The sequence below is a fragment of the Ciona intestinalis genome, chromosome 9 (assembly GCF_000224145.3).
Source record: "Ciona intestinalis chromosome 9, KH, whole genome shotgun sequence".
NCBI classification, from domain to species: domain Eukaryota; kingdom Metazoa; phylum Chordata; class Ascidiacea; order Phlebobranchia; family Cionidae; genus Ciona; species Ciona intestinalis.
In genome coordinates this window covers 1,876,929-1,893,611 of record NC_020174.2, presented here as the reverse complement: position 1 = coordinate 1,893,611, position 16,683 = coordinate 1,876,929, and the positions used below count along the sequence as shown (strand labels likewise).

The following is a 16,683-nucleotide window of genomic DNA, read 5'->3' as shown; positions in this document are numbered from 1 at the left end:
TCTTTATTCTTTTTCTTAAAAAGAAATACCTTGCTATAAGAGCTAAATAAGACTTTAAAACGAATGAATCCACCTAAAAAGCTACACTTGAAGAATGCCAATACAACTTATCTACACTTTTATATGAACATGCTAATCAAACATATACTCGGTCCTAATTTAGAAACACAAGGCATTAGGCTCCTTAGCTTTAATTAAGATTCATATTTATTCAACTAATGGATAATATATAGCAAGTATTTGAACAGCATTTATTTAAAATACACGACCTTAAAAAACCTTTTAAACCAATTAATTAACCACACACCTATTTCTATTTGTATTTTTTTATTAATAATTATCGACTGTAAAAAAAACATATAAAAAAATACATTACAAACATGCAGTTAAAGCAAATGCATTTTATTCCATTTATAAGTTTATTATTTTTTTACTATTCATATTCACATTGTAACTGATTATACACATCTAATTGCTTTATTATGATAATGATATTGCAAGTATATAGCAGTCAAAAGCCCCGCTACCCCGACGCAAGAACCGTCTTATGAAACAAAGATATCAATAAGCCACGCGTAAGCATTTAACAAATTTAAAACGAACATTCAATTCCGCGTTGGTGTTTACCATAGCGACCTGCCCATACCGACACCACGCGGAAACAGGTTTTAAATGTTGTACGTGCATGGTGGCAGTATAGATAAGTTTAGATATGCTAGTAGCAGCCTGTAGCTGGCGTAGCAGCAAGTGTAATTAACGCTTATGTTTTTCAACGCATGTTTCCTATTCTAAAACTTTTCTAAACGGTTCCTTTGTGGAAATTTAGAACTAAATACTAAAGACACTGCTGCCTAAAAACAATACAGCACTATACATGATAAACATTACTTTCTGTGTTTTGCTATCAATGCAGAATAAAACTCAAGAAAAAAACGCTGCAGAGGCAACAATTGTAGTATATGTTTGAGTAAATGAAGTATTGCATAGTCATGTTGGGTAAGATGGGATGGTAGTAAAAAGGTTAATTTAAAATATATTAAAGTACTTACGTGCTTATTCATTAGAACTTAACTCTCTTGTTGGCGCCATTCGTCGACTTCGCTTTATTAAAAGTCGTGTTTTTAACAACACTTTTTTTTAAATTAGCTTTTAAATTGTTTAAATTATTTACTACTTCCTGTACGTTTTGTGCACGAAATGTCGTTATACATGGTTTCCTTTTCGCCGACCAGATGTTCCTTTCGTTGTAATTTTTAGCATATCAAGCCAACATATTCACTCTATGAAAGCCATAAAACCCATAATCATAATCCAATGTTTGGGAAATTAGAATTTATATCTTTATGTCACTTGTTTTTGGTGCTGTTTTAGTAGCAAGTCATGTGCATATTGTACGTCCTCCATCACGTGCTTAATAACTTCTCTATAAGTTTTACATATCAGACGATATTAACCAACGTGTAAATAAAACCAGTTTTAACATGGCGTAATTAGGTTGGATTAGGTATGATTACTCGTGTGTTGTAAATTATATGAACCGTTCCACTGTATATTTGTACTTTACAACGTATTTATCATTGGTTGCTACGTAGACTTTGGCAAACATGGCGCAACGGTTAATTTGACAGTCAATAAACAAGTTCTCGGGAGTCCCTGCAAAAATTACCTGAACATTGTACGATATTAGTTTCGAAAAGCGACACATCCGCGCCATTTGAAAAGTATTGATAACAAAGTACACAGCAATGGATCACTGGCAACCGTTAGATATAAAATTCTCGCAAAACACTATCAGCTCCACATTTCGAAATGGAATACCAGTTCTATAAGTTATTGAAGAAATAAGAAACGGCGATTTGAGCGAGACCGATTTGCCGCCGATACGTGTGACGCTTGTGAACGGTTTTTTTTACAGCTTGGACAATAGACGACTGTACGTGTTCAGGGTTTTGCAACGCGAGGGCATCTTGAATACAGTGCTTATTAAGTTCATGTCAAAATGGAATCGGCGTAAAATTACTACAAACAATGGCGGCACTTCTGTGAAAGTGTAACTTATACAGTGTAACTTATACACGAACCTAATGTGTTTATAAATAAAATCTTCCGTTGTAGATATAGCAAGGGTAATAGGAGATCTAACTGCTGTGTTTCAATAACCCAATAAGGCAATTTCATAGAATTCTGCAGGCCCAGCTTATGTTTCAGACTCTGGAACATTCTCTGATCACGTGCTGACTCGGTCTCGTGATCAGGATATGTGTGTTGCTAGTGGGGAATTCCCGCGCAGAAAAATCCTTTTTCAAAAGCAAACAAACAAGGACGTGATGGAATGAGTTAACTTGCATGAATGCGCGGTGTTTGGCTACCACCCAGACTGTAATAATGTTTTTGTGCAATATGCTTTTGGATGTGGTGGAAAATACGGGGATTGCCCGCTATATAACCACCTGAACATTGTAAGAAACATACTGCAATAGGTGAACCGCGCCATTTAGGAAGTTTCAATAACTAAGTAGCAGCCATGCAGTACCTGGCGCCTTTAGACATAAGGTTCTCTCAAGATAGTATAAAAAGTAGTTTCCAAGATGGTAGATCCATTATGCAAGCCATTATCGACATTAGGAAAGGGCGAATGGAAGCCACAGATTTCCCAACTATATCAGTAACACTTAAAAACGGCAATTACTACACCTGCGACAATAGAAGACTGTACGTGTTCAGGGTTTTGCAATGCGAGGGAATCTTGAATAGAGTGCCAGTATACACAACTACGTATATCAACCCCTGTAAATTTACAACGTACAACCAGGGTGTATCTATTCGAGTAAGACAAGGACCAACACTTCCACACTCTCAGATCTCAACAAATGCAATACCAATTAACAGGTAAGATTGTAAGCCAGATTAAAAATCTGGTATAAATGTGAATGTTACATTTATTGCAATATTTTAGGATATTTTTATTGGATGTTTTAACATTTAATTTTTATCAAAGTTATATGACGAGCTTGGATTCCTCAGCTATTTTACCACACACTAAACGTAGATTGACTGTGATTTGTATTCAAGATACCCAACGCCACTCCTAAATGCGTCACGTGATTCAACGTCATCATCAGTACGACCAATCGGCTCGGCTTCCCGACCACGCCTACAATCTTCAGTAAATTTCCCGTTCAGGTCTTGACATTAAATGTTTATTATAAAGTATTATTGAATGCGGATATAGCTGTAGTGGGTTACATTTATCGTAATATTTTTTAGGATATTTTTATTATATGTTTTAACATTTCGTTTTGATCAAAGTTATATGCTGAGGGTGGGCCCCTCAGCTATTTTACCACACACTAAACGTAGATTGACTGTGATTTGTATTCAAGATACCCAACGCCACTCCCAAATGCGTCACGTGCTTCAACGTCATCATCAGTACGACCAATCAGCTCGGCTTCCCCACCACGCCCACAATCTTCAGTGAATTTCCCGTTCAGGTCTTGATATTAAATGTTTATTTTAAAGTAATGTGAAATTCAGATATAGCTGTAGTACCTTACTTCAACGATTCATGGTATTAAGAGTATGTTTTTCATTTCAGGGAGTCGTTCGGTTTGTCAGGCATTTTAACCGTTAGGCCCAGTGAAGTGGACTTTTCGTTGGCAGTTTTACCGGGTGAACTGTTTCGTTACAGCATGAACAAATTATGCGAATATTCTATGAAAAACGAAAATGTAAAGATAGCATTGACTGCGGAAGTTTTTAGTGTCTGTAAGGTCGGAGGAAGGTACACTGTTGTTCTTGGTGCTGACTTCAACCGAAAGCTCTATATATGTCGGGTCCTGGAATACTACGGCAAACTATCAGAAATCAATATAAAAATGACAAGTTCTGCCAAACTGCCACGAAAGTGCTTCAGTGAATTGTATAAAATAGACTCGGGCGAAATCTTGCTGCCTCATTCTAAAGAAGACATTTTGACGAATAGAATGCAAAATGTTGGACTTCATGCATATTGATTTTATACACAATAAACATTTGACTTGATTTATTCCCAAGTTTAGTTATTTCAATTTTTTCTCTCGTGGTATTATTTTCCTTTGTTGTTTGTTCCTGCAAGCTATAGTTCATTGACGCAATCTCGGTTATAGCAGATTGCTACTAAATTCACTAATAAGTCCTTTTATAAGAATTATTTGTTGCAACTCGACGCTTAAAGTGACGTCATAACCCAATCCCAATACTTCATTAATCAATGTCAACACTGCGGATACGACTTTATCTCATGGGAGACTGTTCTCATGGAAACAGACCCCCGTTGAACGAGGTTAATGATATCCCGTTCAGCCGCTGACAGGCCCAAATCGTTTCCAGCATTTTATCGCGTGACGTCACACTGCTGTCATGATTCTGTCTGGTATATAATTCCCTTTCGCCTTAACACAGTAACGAAATGAGAACTACCCAACTAAGCCACTATCGGCACTGAGACCTCAAGGTCAGTCTAGGCTCATGGCGGGCTCTTCTTTGCCCGGCCATCAAGTAAGCTTTTGCCCGATACTGTATCGTGTACTTGTACACCAGAAAATGGAATAAAATATAGCAAGATATCATGAACTGTTTGGTCCCTAGTTATAAAAGAAAATAGTAATACAGTAGATATAGCACCCCCTGAAGCCTATATATGAAGTCGGATCAACACGGAGTCATTTAACCCAACCAGCAATCTTGTTTATTCAGTGTGGGCTATATATTGATGTGTTTTTCCCGTAATATATTCAAATTAAATGTCTTTTTGTGTGTTTCTTTATTTGGTTGTATATACTGCTTATGGAATCCACAAACAAACTGTGGGTGAATTTATAAAACAATTCTAAAAGCGTTTACGGTAATATACAGATCGTGACCATGAGAACCCAACCTACATCAAGAAAAGCTTTTACGAACACAATTACGTATCTTTTACCACTTTCGAAATTATATTAAATTTATTCTAATACATAATAGTATATATGTGATGTTAATTCTTTATTGAAATAAAATGTCGTTACGAAATTTTTGGTCGAAAGACTCGAAACAGAGACGTGCCCAATAAGACTGTTACGAAGGGGAATAACCATCGTTTTGCCCGGCAGTTTGAAATTTTTCTGTTGAGTATTTGGATCCCCGAGTTAGTTTCATTCGTTGTAAAAACACTAAACGGTTTTTAGACTGGGTATTTTATTAGTGAGTTATAAATTATGCGGTAGTTTTAATTATTTTGGTGTTTCAGATTTCAAAACATGGCTTCAAGCACTGACAGTGATAACAGTTTGTTAATTCAACCCGATAGTTCAAGAGGAAGTTCTGTTTCATCTGGATTACAAGTAAAATTTTTAGATTACGTTTGTGGTTTATAAATCATTGTGGTCATGTTTAGGATAGTTTTGGTGGATTTTTTTATGTGTTAGAATGTATATATTTCTTTTTTTGACAAAAAGGCTGCAAAATTTTAGTGGATTGGAAACAATCTGTGCAATTGCGTTATAAACAGCGTTTTTCTATAACTCCTAAGATATTTGGGTGGCCAAAAATGCTAAAAAAGTGTACCACAAAATGTCATACACAAATTCATTGAAAAAGTATTTGATAAAATGTTTTGTTTAATTCTTAGGTTACAATGAGTGTTAGCCTACAGAAAATCTCAAGTTTTGATGATATCTCGCTCCTACAAAAATATATTTTTAACATGCACATGCAAACACCGAAAACTGCATATAATATAAACAAAATTGTGTGTGTGGGCACCCAACCACCTACCATACTCTGCAGTCTTGACCATCTGTACCTTTCCTACCTTATCCAGCTGTGTGTAATGTTTAAAATAATCCCTCTGTATTGTTTATTTTTCTAGGAAGAATACGATGAACTGTTGAAATATGCGATCGTCACCCCTAAGTTGGGACAACTGAGATCAAATGAACAAATTCCACTTCCACAGCTGAGGATTCCTCCTGAACCAGTGACTACAGTTCATGAATACTCTGGTATTGCATGGGATTTAAATTGAATAAATGTAACTTATTATCCTTGCGTGGCAGGGCAATAACAGTCAGTATAATAGGGGTGTTCTGTTTCATACACCTCATGCCCACAGACGAGTTATATATATGTAACTTGGTAAGCAATTTATTTTTGTGTAATTTTTTCCCTTTATATCTTCAGCTGACAATTTAGACAACATAATATTTCCTAACAGCTATATAAATATAAATGCATTTACTCCTGATTCTGATTAACTTTTATTTACCAGCCTGATATATTAAAAAAAAATTCCCCCCCCCCCTTTTTAAATTGATGATATGAAGTTATCTATTATTTATTATAAGATATCTATGTTAGATTCCTCAAACCACTCGCGAATGGAGACAGACTCGTTAGCTTCAGGTCGTGACAGCGCCATGGGGAGTGATGAACTTGAAACGGAGCGTCAGAATCGACCAAAACCTTCAAACGTGACTTCCATCCTTGGTGGAACAACTGCTGGTATGATGTTAATGTGGTTTTTATCTTTTCTTTATAAATTCTTGTATTTGCTGCCAATATGTTTTGCTTTATATTTTTTTGCAAATGTCTCTTACTTTTTTATTTTTTTTTGGCAAAATGTAAAATTTTTAATTAAAAATTTGATTTTTGTTAAAGTAAATATTCCTTACTTAAACTGCATTAAGTTAAGTACATTCCCTAGACCACTGGCTCTCAACCTATGTCCCACAAACCACACTAAAAACTATAAACTCATTCAAACAAATCAACAGTAAATAAAAAAAGAATATTTTTTTGCACCGTGCTGTGGTTTAAAAAGAAGGAACACCAGTAGAAAAGGTTTAAAAACTCTAGACTCTAACCGCTATTGGTTAACCGTGAGCTTCCACCCCTCAACTTTCTTGGCTCAAGTTATACTTCTAACTTCTATTTTTCTTCTTTTTCTAAATTAGACAAACAAGCGTCAATAAATCAAATGGAGAAATCTACACATGGTGATAACATGATGCAACTGAGTAACAAGATTGAAAAATGGAATGAAGAATATCGAAATAAAATATTGGTAATTTATTTTAACTTTGTGTGAAGCTAAAACATCAGTAAAAAAACCTTTTAAATAATTTAAAATCAATTGCTCTCCATTTTTAACTCCCGATCCTTTTTTTACTGGCACTTTTTTAAACCTGCTTATATTTAAAAAAATACACCAAAAATGTTTAAACTTTTTTACATACCGCTAATTGCAATAGAATGCTTATAAAACTGAACCAATATTTGATATTTAAACCAGAATGAAGTTGATGCAATGAGATTAAATATGGAAGAATCACTTCATCAAAAATTTCATTCTCAAGAAAAAGAATTTCATAATACTATTACTACACTACAGGTAAAAATGTGTGTTAAATTTTTGAAACTTATTTTAGGTTTTAATTTTCTTGTTTACATATGCATGACATCAATTTCATTTCCAGAATAAGTTATAAAATGCCTGTTCTATTCCACCGTTAGTAGACATACACACACACATTTGTGGCAGTAAAAACCATTGAATATTGTATCATATAAGTGTTACTTACCAATAAATTCAAGCCAGTAAAAATGTTGGTAACTATTTACTGCTATATTTAAACTAATAATTGTTTAAACAAATATATATTTTTTAAGAACGTAATTGAAAGTGTTATTTACCAATAAATTCAGGCCAGTAAAATTCCTGGTAGCTATTTTCTGCTATATATATTTAAACCAACAAAGATTTAAATAAATATATTCTTTTCAAGAATGAAGTTGAAAGTTTGCAAGAGTTGCTCCACACTTATGAAAGTTCACTCAAGAGGAAAGACATTGTGATATCCAACCTCACACGGGCCTTACATACAAGCAAGGAGAAACAAGAGATGATGAGAGTTTTCTCACAGTGGAAAACAAGACTTGTGGATGAAAAGAGATTGGTAATGTATTTTATTTGAGATTTGTTTTAGTTTCATAGAAAAATCTAAAAATTGTTGTAAATAGAAGTAGGGTTATTTGGCCATACGGCCCTATTTTGGCTTAAATCTCAGGTCTGATGACGAGTCATACTGTCAGAACCCACATCTTATCTTACCCACCTGAAAAAATGTTTCAAGTAATTACTGATAAACTGCCCTTAATTTATTTTAAACAAAATTTCCATTAAAACCGATTTAATATTAAAAGTACAGATAATTTACAGTTTAAATTTTGTATAACTAAAGGTAAAACTATTTTTTGGCCAAAAAAAGTAAACAAAATACTTACACTTAAAATATATCTATAAATATATACATATATTATTTTTATTTAAAAAGAATTTCACGTCGAAACTTGCCCGGCAACACTGGGAGCACTCGCTTAAGACGAAAAGTTGGCGATCGTGGAGGATGTTGGTGGAGGGAGGTTGGAAGAGGAAGGTGGAACAAGCGTGCCAACTCAAAGCTCAGGAAGTTTGTGTTCAGCTTACGAGGGATTATGAAGCTAAGGTTGATGAGGTGAGGCATGTGTTATATGGTTTGAATAAATGTAATTTACTTTATCCTAGCGCGGCCGGAAAACGACAGTCGTTATAACACGGGTTTAACACCTCGTGCCATCTTACGAGTTACCATGTATGTTACTTTGTAGGTGATTATTTTTGGGGGAATTTTTTTATGCATGGCTGATGATTTGGACAACCAATTAGTGGCCACTGGGTTGGGGCAATTGCCGTTAAGTGTCTTGCCCAAGAACACATACGCTCTCAATGGTAGCGGCGACGAGCCTTGAATCCATTACCTCTGGGTTACAGGCAGTTTTTTTTTAGTAGGTTTAAACTTTTTAAACCATTTTTTTAGTAAGTTTAGACAAGTTAAAAATTTCTTGGGTCTAGCTGGATACAATAAGGATTTCATTTTTTAAACAAACATTACAACCAGTGGCGGTAATGTATATGCTGCAGCTGCAGGGTAAACAAGCCAACTCTAAGGCATGCTTGCATACCATACATCTGGTATATACAATTATTCAATGTGCTTGTGTCAATCACCAATCATATTGTTGAATAATAAGTTATATTTCATACTCCCATAATCTGACTCTTTTTTTAAAAATAGCTGAGAAATTGTTGTTCAAAAAGGATTGGCCTAATATAAGTTTATAAAAAAGTTTTTTTTTACTTTTTTTAAATTTAAAGTGTTCCGTGGTATATTTACCACGCTATTCTAATTCATTATTTAACAAATGAAATTTCTGGCCTTTTATTTCTGTACATTATATACCTGAAGCTGATATAATACCTGGCTTATTCATTGCGTGACTGATATAATTCTAATCGATAAGATCTGATTTTTAATAAGGTTGTGTGTCACAGTGTCAGAGTGTCAGATACACCTTATCTGAGACAGGATCACTTTAGATAATTTCAAACTTTCAAACATAGAAAAATACTGATCAGTCTGATCTACTTTATATAATAACACCAGAATTTAATATCAGTTTCAAAATGGCTTTTTATACACCTAAGGAGCAATGAAACCAAACTAAAAATACACATGATCAGACATGACCATATAACTTACATTGGTCTTAACTCCCAACCGTAGGTACCCTGACCTATATTGCCATAGCCCATAGGACCTAACCTAAAAAGAAAAAACCTAATGTAGAGTTAAAAACGTACTAAAAATACACATGAATGGGTTTGGCCGTATGACCTACTTTTGGCCCAAATCCCAGATACTGTGTCATGTCTTGCCATAGGTCCATATGTAACTCCACCTTTATAGAAAAAACCTATTAATATCAAACTGTATCATGTAATTCCCTGGTGTACCATTATTTTAACTTCTGACGTCACTGAAAATGGTTTTAGTTTAAACCGAAACATTTGGATTGAAGATAATTGTATCTTCATGTATAGGCTGTAATGTTGGTTTTAAAACTAACCCAAAAATCAGTGCTTTTGCACCTATCATTAAACTATGTTACGTCCTGTTGTTAAGTTAATTATGTTATTCTACTAACCACTTACAAAATCTTAAAAATGACTTTAAAAATAAAACAAACTCGTGTTATTTGAACTATTGACTGAACTCACTTTAAAGCGTGTCCCCAATATCTCATATTTTATTATTTGCATTAGTAATTATATAAACGTATATATCAAGTTAGTATTGTATTTCTCTATATCTTTAGAATTTTTTACCCTAAAATGACGTCAGGATTACGTAATCAAATATCGTCTATTTATAGTTAAGTCAGTCGTTGGAAAACTCGCGATCTGAAATATCAAAACTGGAACATGGTCGAAGGGTATTTGAAGAGGATATGAAGAAAGCATTCATGCGTAGCGTGTGTGCATTGAACCTTGAAGCAATGACAATGTTTCAAACCCCAGGTTTTAATTCCATCTCATAACATTTTTTTTATTCAGAAATTATCCTTTTTTTAATGAAGCAGCAAATAAAACATAACGTTTTAGGAATTAACAGCAAAAAAACAATATTTTTTATTTTGAAAATTAGCTGCAAAACGATAGTTGGAAACTACGTTTTATTTAATTTTTTACATGGCCTACTTTTTATTTTTCTCTTTGAATAAAATGAAGAGAAAGGAATTAGCAACAAAACGGTGGTCGTTATAACACGCTGCGGATAAAAACTATTTGAATGAAAGTTTCAGATAAATGCGTTGCTTCTAAACCCACAATACAGTATATGTAAATCCATATTGATTTGCATTTAATTGAACAAATTAAGATATAATTGGAACTAAATGCCCAACCCGTCTAAGTTTCCAAAGTAATAAATTATTAAATAGTGGTTGCATTCTTGCATTAATGTATTTGTAAAATCTTCACGAAAACTTTTCTACTATTCACGGCGTATTGTGGGTTTTGCAGCCATGGTTTTATTTGACATTTTAGGTTGTTTTTACCCTTAGTCGGCGTAGCATGTTTTTAATCACACACAATCACGTGTAGACAATCGTTTTGCTGCTAATTCCCTCTCTTCGTTGTTTTAAATAATCTGATCTTCGGTACTGTATTCAAGGAGATAAATAAACGAATAAAGTTTATGTTGTGTAATGAAGTTGATATAACACAATTTTAACGACTGTCGTTTTGCTGTTAATTCCCTCTCTTTGTTGTTTTAATTAATCTGATCTTCGGTACCATATTCGAAATTGTAAATAAAGTTTATATCATTATTTATAATAAAGTCCATGAAACGCAGAATCTGAAGACACATCACGTGATGAGAACATTCCTGACGTCACAGAGGATCGTGACGTCACTGGTATGACGCAGAACATTCAACCGTCCGTTACCGAGGTACACGTTTGCACATTAAGCATATTAATGTATTTTATTCCATAAGGGTGAGGTGCTACGGCATAATACGACATGTGACTTAGAGTAAACCACGAATGGCAAATTATACGCGAAATAATAATGACTTGGTTCGTATTCATTATATATGTACATCTGGTAAAACGAAAAATCAATTATGTATATAGCCTACGTAGCTGTGACGTCAACGAATAATTAAAGTGCTTTTTCCCCGCAAATATGTCGTGCTGGCTGTCATTCATTCATCATTATCAATCAAACTAAAGTTCGTCATGGTATCCCACCTTAACCAAAGGTGCTGTAAGCCTAAACACACATGACGAATAGAACACATGGCGTGTACAAAATCGTCAGGATTTTTTCGTGTAATTATATTTCATATGGGTAAAAAAACATGATTTCATCCGCCTACACACTTTTTTATATGTAGTTCTTGCGCCTATATAAATTATTTAATTGAAATTTTCCAAAAAAATAGTTCGGAAGCCTAGCTGTTAATTAATGTAGTATGTCTAATAAAAAAATCCTAAATATCGACGTAACTCCATTAATTAAAGATTTTTTGTAAATTTAGCAAACTTCGATTTTTAACAGAAACCCAAACAACCGCCAACTGAAGTACGACGTAATGTTCGTTTAATTCAACCTACTACGAATAACTCGGATATGACGTCACACAATAGCTCCAGACAACCACGTGACCTACGTGGCCACGCTGTGCTTGTGAAACGTCATCACCCAAATATCCAGGTAACCAACGTAAAATACCTCTACGTCAAACTATAGCCCAAAATTGGCACGCTGTAACCCTAAAATTCCTAAAATTTTTGCACCAAATTTTTTGCACCAAATTTTTGGATTTCGTTTGTCAGATTTGTATATTATGAGCCTAAAATTAAGCTTTACAAGCTTACTTTTAAATTCGCGAGTTTTTATTATGGGCTTATGAATAAAATATCAAGTATGTATGAATGAATGCAACTTATTTATTCTTGTGTGGCGGGGCAACAACATTCGTTATATCACGGGTGTTCTGTTATTTAAACACCTCGAGCCGCTTATGAGATAGTACATGTATGTAATATTGTGGGCATGTAATTGCTGCATTGTATCCGTGGGAAACCCACGCAAGTAACTTATACAAGTACATATATACGTATGTCACATTAAGTGACAAAAAACATCTTCACACTTAATTCCCACAAATAATAGTTACAAAATCTACATTCCCTAACAATAATAAATCTGTGGCACAATGGTAAGAGCGTCTGTCTTTAGCCAGCCAGCAAGAGGTTTCGAAGCTCGCCGCTTTAACCAAAGTGGGCGTGTCTTTTTGTGTATGAACACTCACAAAGTTACATACGTGGTATCTCACGAGCCGGCACGTGGTGTATGAAACAGACCACTCGTGTTATAAATACCTATCGCTGCCCCGACACGCAAGGATAAAAGTTCACCATCATTCATTCACAATACCGTTGTGTGTCGTCAGAATTATCAAACGCAACAGAAACTGTGTCACGTGGAAAAGCAACCAAACACACCGGTGCGTTCGATATCTTCCAAATGGAATACCGGGTCCAACTAATGCAATGATCTACGTATGTTATCCGTTCACTATTGATCTAATTGCTGGAAAAGGTCAGCCGTTGCACCCCTGGTTTGCTACAATTTGTATCTCCTTTTTGTATACCCGTGTGCTTCGTTCTATGCGGGAGAATTCGCTTTTCATAATTGATGACCTGATATTTGCTTTCCCGGCTGCTCATGCGCCTAACTGATGTAATAAGCGTGTTTGTGTTGCTTTTATATTTGATATGGGTGCAACAGCGTTCAAAACAACGTTGAGCAGCAGGTGCGCTATTTTTGTTATATTTATAAAATCAATGATTACTTTTAACTTCCATTACACCTCGTCATTGGTAATGGCTAAAAGTGGTAAGCATCTAATTAGGGCAATAAATATTTCATTAAAACCGAATTACGTCGGAAAATCCAATTTTGAAACAATTTCCCAAAAACGACGCTCTGTACAAAATATGTAGATGTAGTATAAGGTATTTTATTTGTTCCACGTTTATTACAACAAATATATTTACAACTATATTTCACAAGCTTTTGATTGAACATCGGTGTTTGTATGTGTGGGTGCAGCGTCTATCCGGCGACGAAAAATCGTCTCTTTACTGCGTATGTTTACACCCAGTTGACGAGTTATCGGCGTATCTTTAAATTTACAAGGCCGACGCTGATGTGCTGTTAGGTGCAGCAACTGCAACTGCCGCGTACTCGGTTTTCGTACACGGAAACAGTCGTTGTTTCCAGTCGGCAAAGGAGCAAGTGACGCAAATCATGTTGATCAGAAGATTAACCGTGTAGACGTTAGCCCAGAACATGATAGGACTGACACCGTCATGTAAATACATTAGTAGAAGGGATGACACAAAGTCCGACAGCACGCACATAGTTGTACACACACTCAGACGGATGATGGTTCGACGGACATTTTCAGTTGAAGATCTTTCTGCTTCCCCACAGCAACAGCATCCGATCTTGTAATGCTTTAACAGTGGGTAGACCAGAAGTCCCAAGAGGGAGAATTGGAAAATAAACGCGATAGCGAAAAGTAGTAGACCGACTAGTCTCGATGATTCAGGATCCACTATAGCTCTGACATCGTACACACAACCGACCGGTGAACTTATTAATCTAAATGTGATGAGGTATTGTGTTGCTGTTGCTACAGAAGAACCGATAAGTCCAGCTATTACAGCCCCGCTTATGAATCTCAAAAATGGCGAGCTAAGATGTCTAAGCGCTTTATGGTTGTACATTTTTAGTTGACGCGTCCATAGAAGTAAATACATGCACAGGAACGAGGAATGGAACACGATCACTAGCTGGCATTGGTAAATCCGACATGCTGTGTCTGAACGAGTCCCGAATCGTAGCTCTACTTGTTCAAACAAACACCTTATTAACCCAAATATTGCCGCAACTAGACATAAAGTCCCTCGTGAAAATACACTTTGAACTTTTCTCCAGAACGTACGATCATGTTTCTGTTTCCCTGACTTTGCACTTTGCGTACGCTGACGATGTTCGAAAATTGCCAGCACCACAACAAGATATATAGCAATGCAAGTTAATGTGGTTGCAAATATCTCGTCCCGTATCCAATATCGCTGCATTGGCGGCAGGCTGAATTCTTTTTCACTGCCCGTTGACGGAGATGAAGCTAGCGTGGCCAGCGTTGATCCCGTGCTATTTATCATATTCATGCTACAGCAACTTTCTGGATACTACAATTTATGCGAGCTGGCCACGGTACTCTGCAAAACAAAAGAATAGTTCGGCGTGTAAGGGAAAGCGGGCAAGAGCTCTGAGTTTAGGCTCTTGTTTTCTTTGAGTAGTCACCAAACTCCGCACAAAGCGAGCTCTTTGAAAACTTTCCCCTGCTGTATCAACTTACACTTTTATGTCCGACGGCCTCGTACAAATGGCCCTCTGCACTGATTTTATCCAATATTGCAACACGAAAATCACTACAGCTACTGGGTTTCAGATATGCTATAACAAATTATGCGGATACCATTTACCATATCCACACGAGTTACATAATGCACATAAAATGCAATGCGAAATTCCACCACTACGATAATGCGATTTTTTTTCTGATAGATTATACTACACCACTATAACTTCAGGCAAGTAACTTCCGTTCGCAATGAGCACTGAACACACAGAGCAAGAGGTGCTTAAAACTACAACACTCACTTCAATCAGGACAAACCACTGTAACGCGTTTTGTTGGCGCTTTATAGCACATGTATAGTGGAAAGAGAAAAAGGAGCGCGACAGCCAATAGCAAACGCGTCATACGTAAAATAAAATATTCAACCAGCAAGTACAAAGTAATACTCAATCAATATAACTATAGAAATATTATTCAATGCCAACTTTAAGAAATAAGCTACTGCAATATTGGGAGATACTTTATGAACAGTTTAAGATCGATTAATAAACGGCTCCACGAGTTCAATGATTACAGATGCAGAAAAAATTATTTCGGTTTTACGTATCTTTCGGCTATACCGGCGTGTAATTCTCTGTATATCACACGTCTCATACTATATATTTATATATGGTACCATAGGGTAAGACGGTACAACTTGAACACATATTGTCCAAATATCCTGATCGTGTTTTAAACAATTAACAACGTTTATGGGAGCCGCGGGGATACGGTTTTATATTTCATCGAATGTTCTTTGTTTATTACCAAAGGGGACGGAAAATGGAATAGGTGTCCCTTCTTCTTCCACACTACTATGTATAGTACTCTGGGGTCAGACGGGACACCGTTAGCACCTAAATCCCAGATTTCCAAAACGTGTTTAACGCCCTTTTAAAGTCGTGTTGATATGCTTATATCATATTCGCGTTTTAAAACATATTTGAATGAAAAATAATCAGCATATTCGAACCGTAAGTTAGGCTACTCGTCATATTCAGGGCAGAATAGACATTAAAATACGAAGTATAGTACAGCGGGGGAAGATGGGATACGTTTTCATTCTCTTTTCACGTCTCATCTGGTAGTAAACATTTAATGAATTATAAAACCGTATCCTCACGACTCCTGTGGACCGTTTTTGATTGTTTCATTTAAAACATTATCAGGATATTTGGATACATGTGCTAAGCTGTAAAGGTCTGTCGTCTTTACCCACCCTACTGTATGTCCTGCCAAGGCTTTAATGCAAACTTTGCACTTCAGTGTCGTGCTTGGTCATATGTATGTTGTCCAACGCAAATTGTATTCCAACATTATTTTGTAAATTCTTTATTTTTCGCCTCATTTCCGTTCTTTGAAGTCGATTCGTTTTCGTAGAAAACAAAAGAAACAATGAACAAACGTTTATTAATGAACTTTAAAAGCGCGACATTCTTCGCCATATGCTGTAAAAGAACGATCGTATAATACTTGAACTGCAGTTACTTTAAGGGAGAAATAAAAGGCAAGTGTATATGAATGAAAGCAGCACACGTCAGGGTGAGGTAATATAGGGTAACACGACCAGTCAGTGTAGTGCTATTGAGATGGATATCATCAGTACATAATACCTTTTTTATTTGCTACCAAATGAAAGAGATTAAAAACATGGACCATCTTATCCCAACGTACTATATGTTATCACACAATACTGATGCTATGTCCACAATGGTGGTTCGCTTTCGCCACAACGTCATAATCAACTCTGTAACACGGCAACAGCCTTCGTTTCCAGTCTACGAAAGAATGCGTGACT

The 16,683-nt window shown here is 35.7% G+C and overlaps 2 protein-coding genes across 3 annotated transcripts in view; one reads left to right on the top strand and one right to left on the bottom strand.

Moving 5' to 3' along the window:
* Window positions 1–2,337: 2,337 nt before the first annotated feature.
* On the top strand, window positions 2,338–13,477 carry LOC100179647 (centrosomal protein POC5). 2 transcript variants are annotated; one of them, XM_002130314.5, is made up of 15 exons: window positions 2,338–2,889; window positions 3,073–3,183; window positions 3,384–3,494; window positions 3,599–5,212; window positions 5,270–5,363; window positions 5,891–6,023; window positions 6,379–6,522; window positions 6,975–7,084; window positions 7,313–7,411; window positions 7,806–7,976; window positions 8,355–8,534; window positions 10,273–10,417; window positions 11,256–11,353; window positions 11,966–12,121; window positions 12,864–13,469. In XM_002130314.5, exons 5-15 carry the CDS (start codon window positions 5,280–5,282, stop codon window positions 12,957–12,959), a joined length of 1,416 nt encoding a protein of 471 aa, XP_002130350.1. In that variant the 5' UTR covers window positions 2,338–2,889; window positions 3,073–3,183; window positions 3,384–3,494; window positions 3,599–5,212; window positions 5,270–5,279; the 3' UTR covers window positions 12,960–13,469. The 2 variants fall into 2 exon arrangements, with proteins under 2 accessions (XP_002130350.1, XP_026691867.1); XM_026836066.1 differs by lacking the exon at window positions 3,384–3,494 and having other exon boundaries at window positions 2,401–2,889; window positions 12,864–13,477.
* A 2,724-nt stretch (window positions 13,478–16,201) lies between these two features.
* LOC108949740 overlaps window positions 16,202–16,683 on the bottom strand; it is a 2,315-nt gene continuing 1,833 nt past the window's right edge. The window contains exon 3 of the mRNA XM_018813160.2: window positions 16,202–16,333. Within this exon, the coding sequence (XP_018668705.1) occupies window positions 16,202–16,333 (132 nt within the window). The remainder of the gene's footprint in view (window positions 16,334–16,683) is intronic.

Bases quoted from the DNA above. Each gene is read 5' to 3' on its own strand.
- LOC100179647 (XM_026836066.1), top strand. From the start codon at position 5,280: ATGGCTTCAAGCACTGACAGTGATAACAGTTTGTTAATTCAACCCGAT. The intron at 6,024-6,378 runs GTATTGCATGGG...TATCTATGTTAG, and splicing joins TACAGTTCATGAATACTCTG to ATTCCTCAAACCACTCGCGA. The intron at 10,418-11,255 runs GTTTTAATTCCA...CATGAAACGCAG, and splicing joins GACAATGTTTCAAACCCCAG to AATCTGAAGACACATCACGT.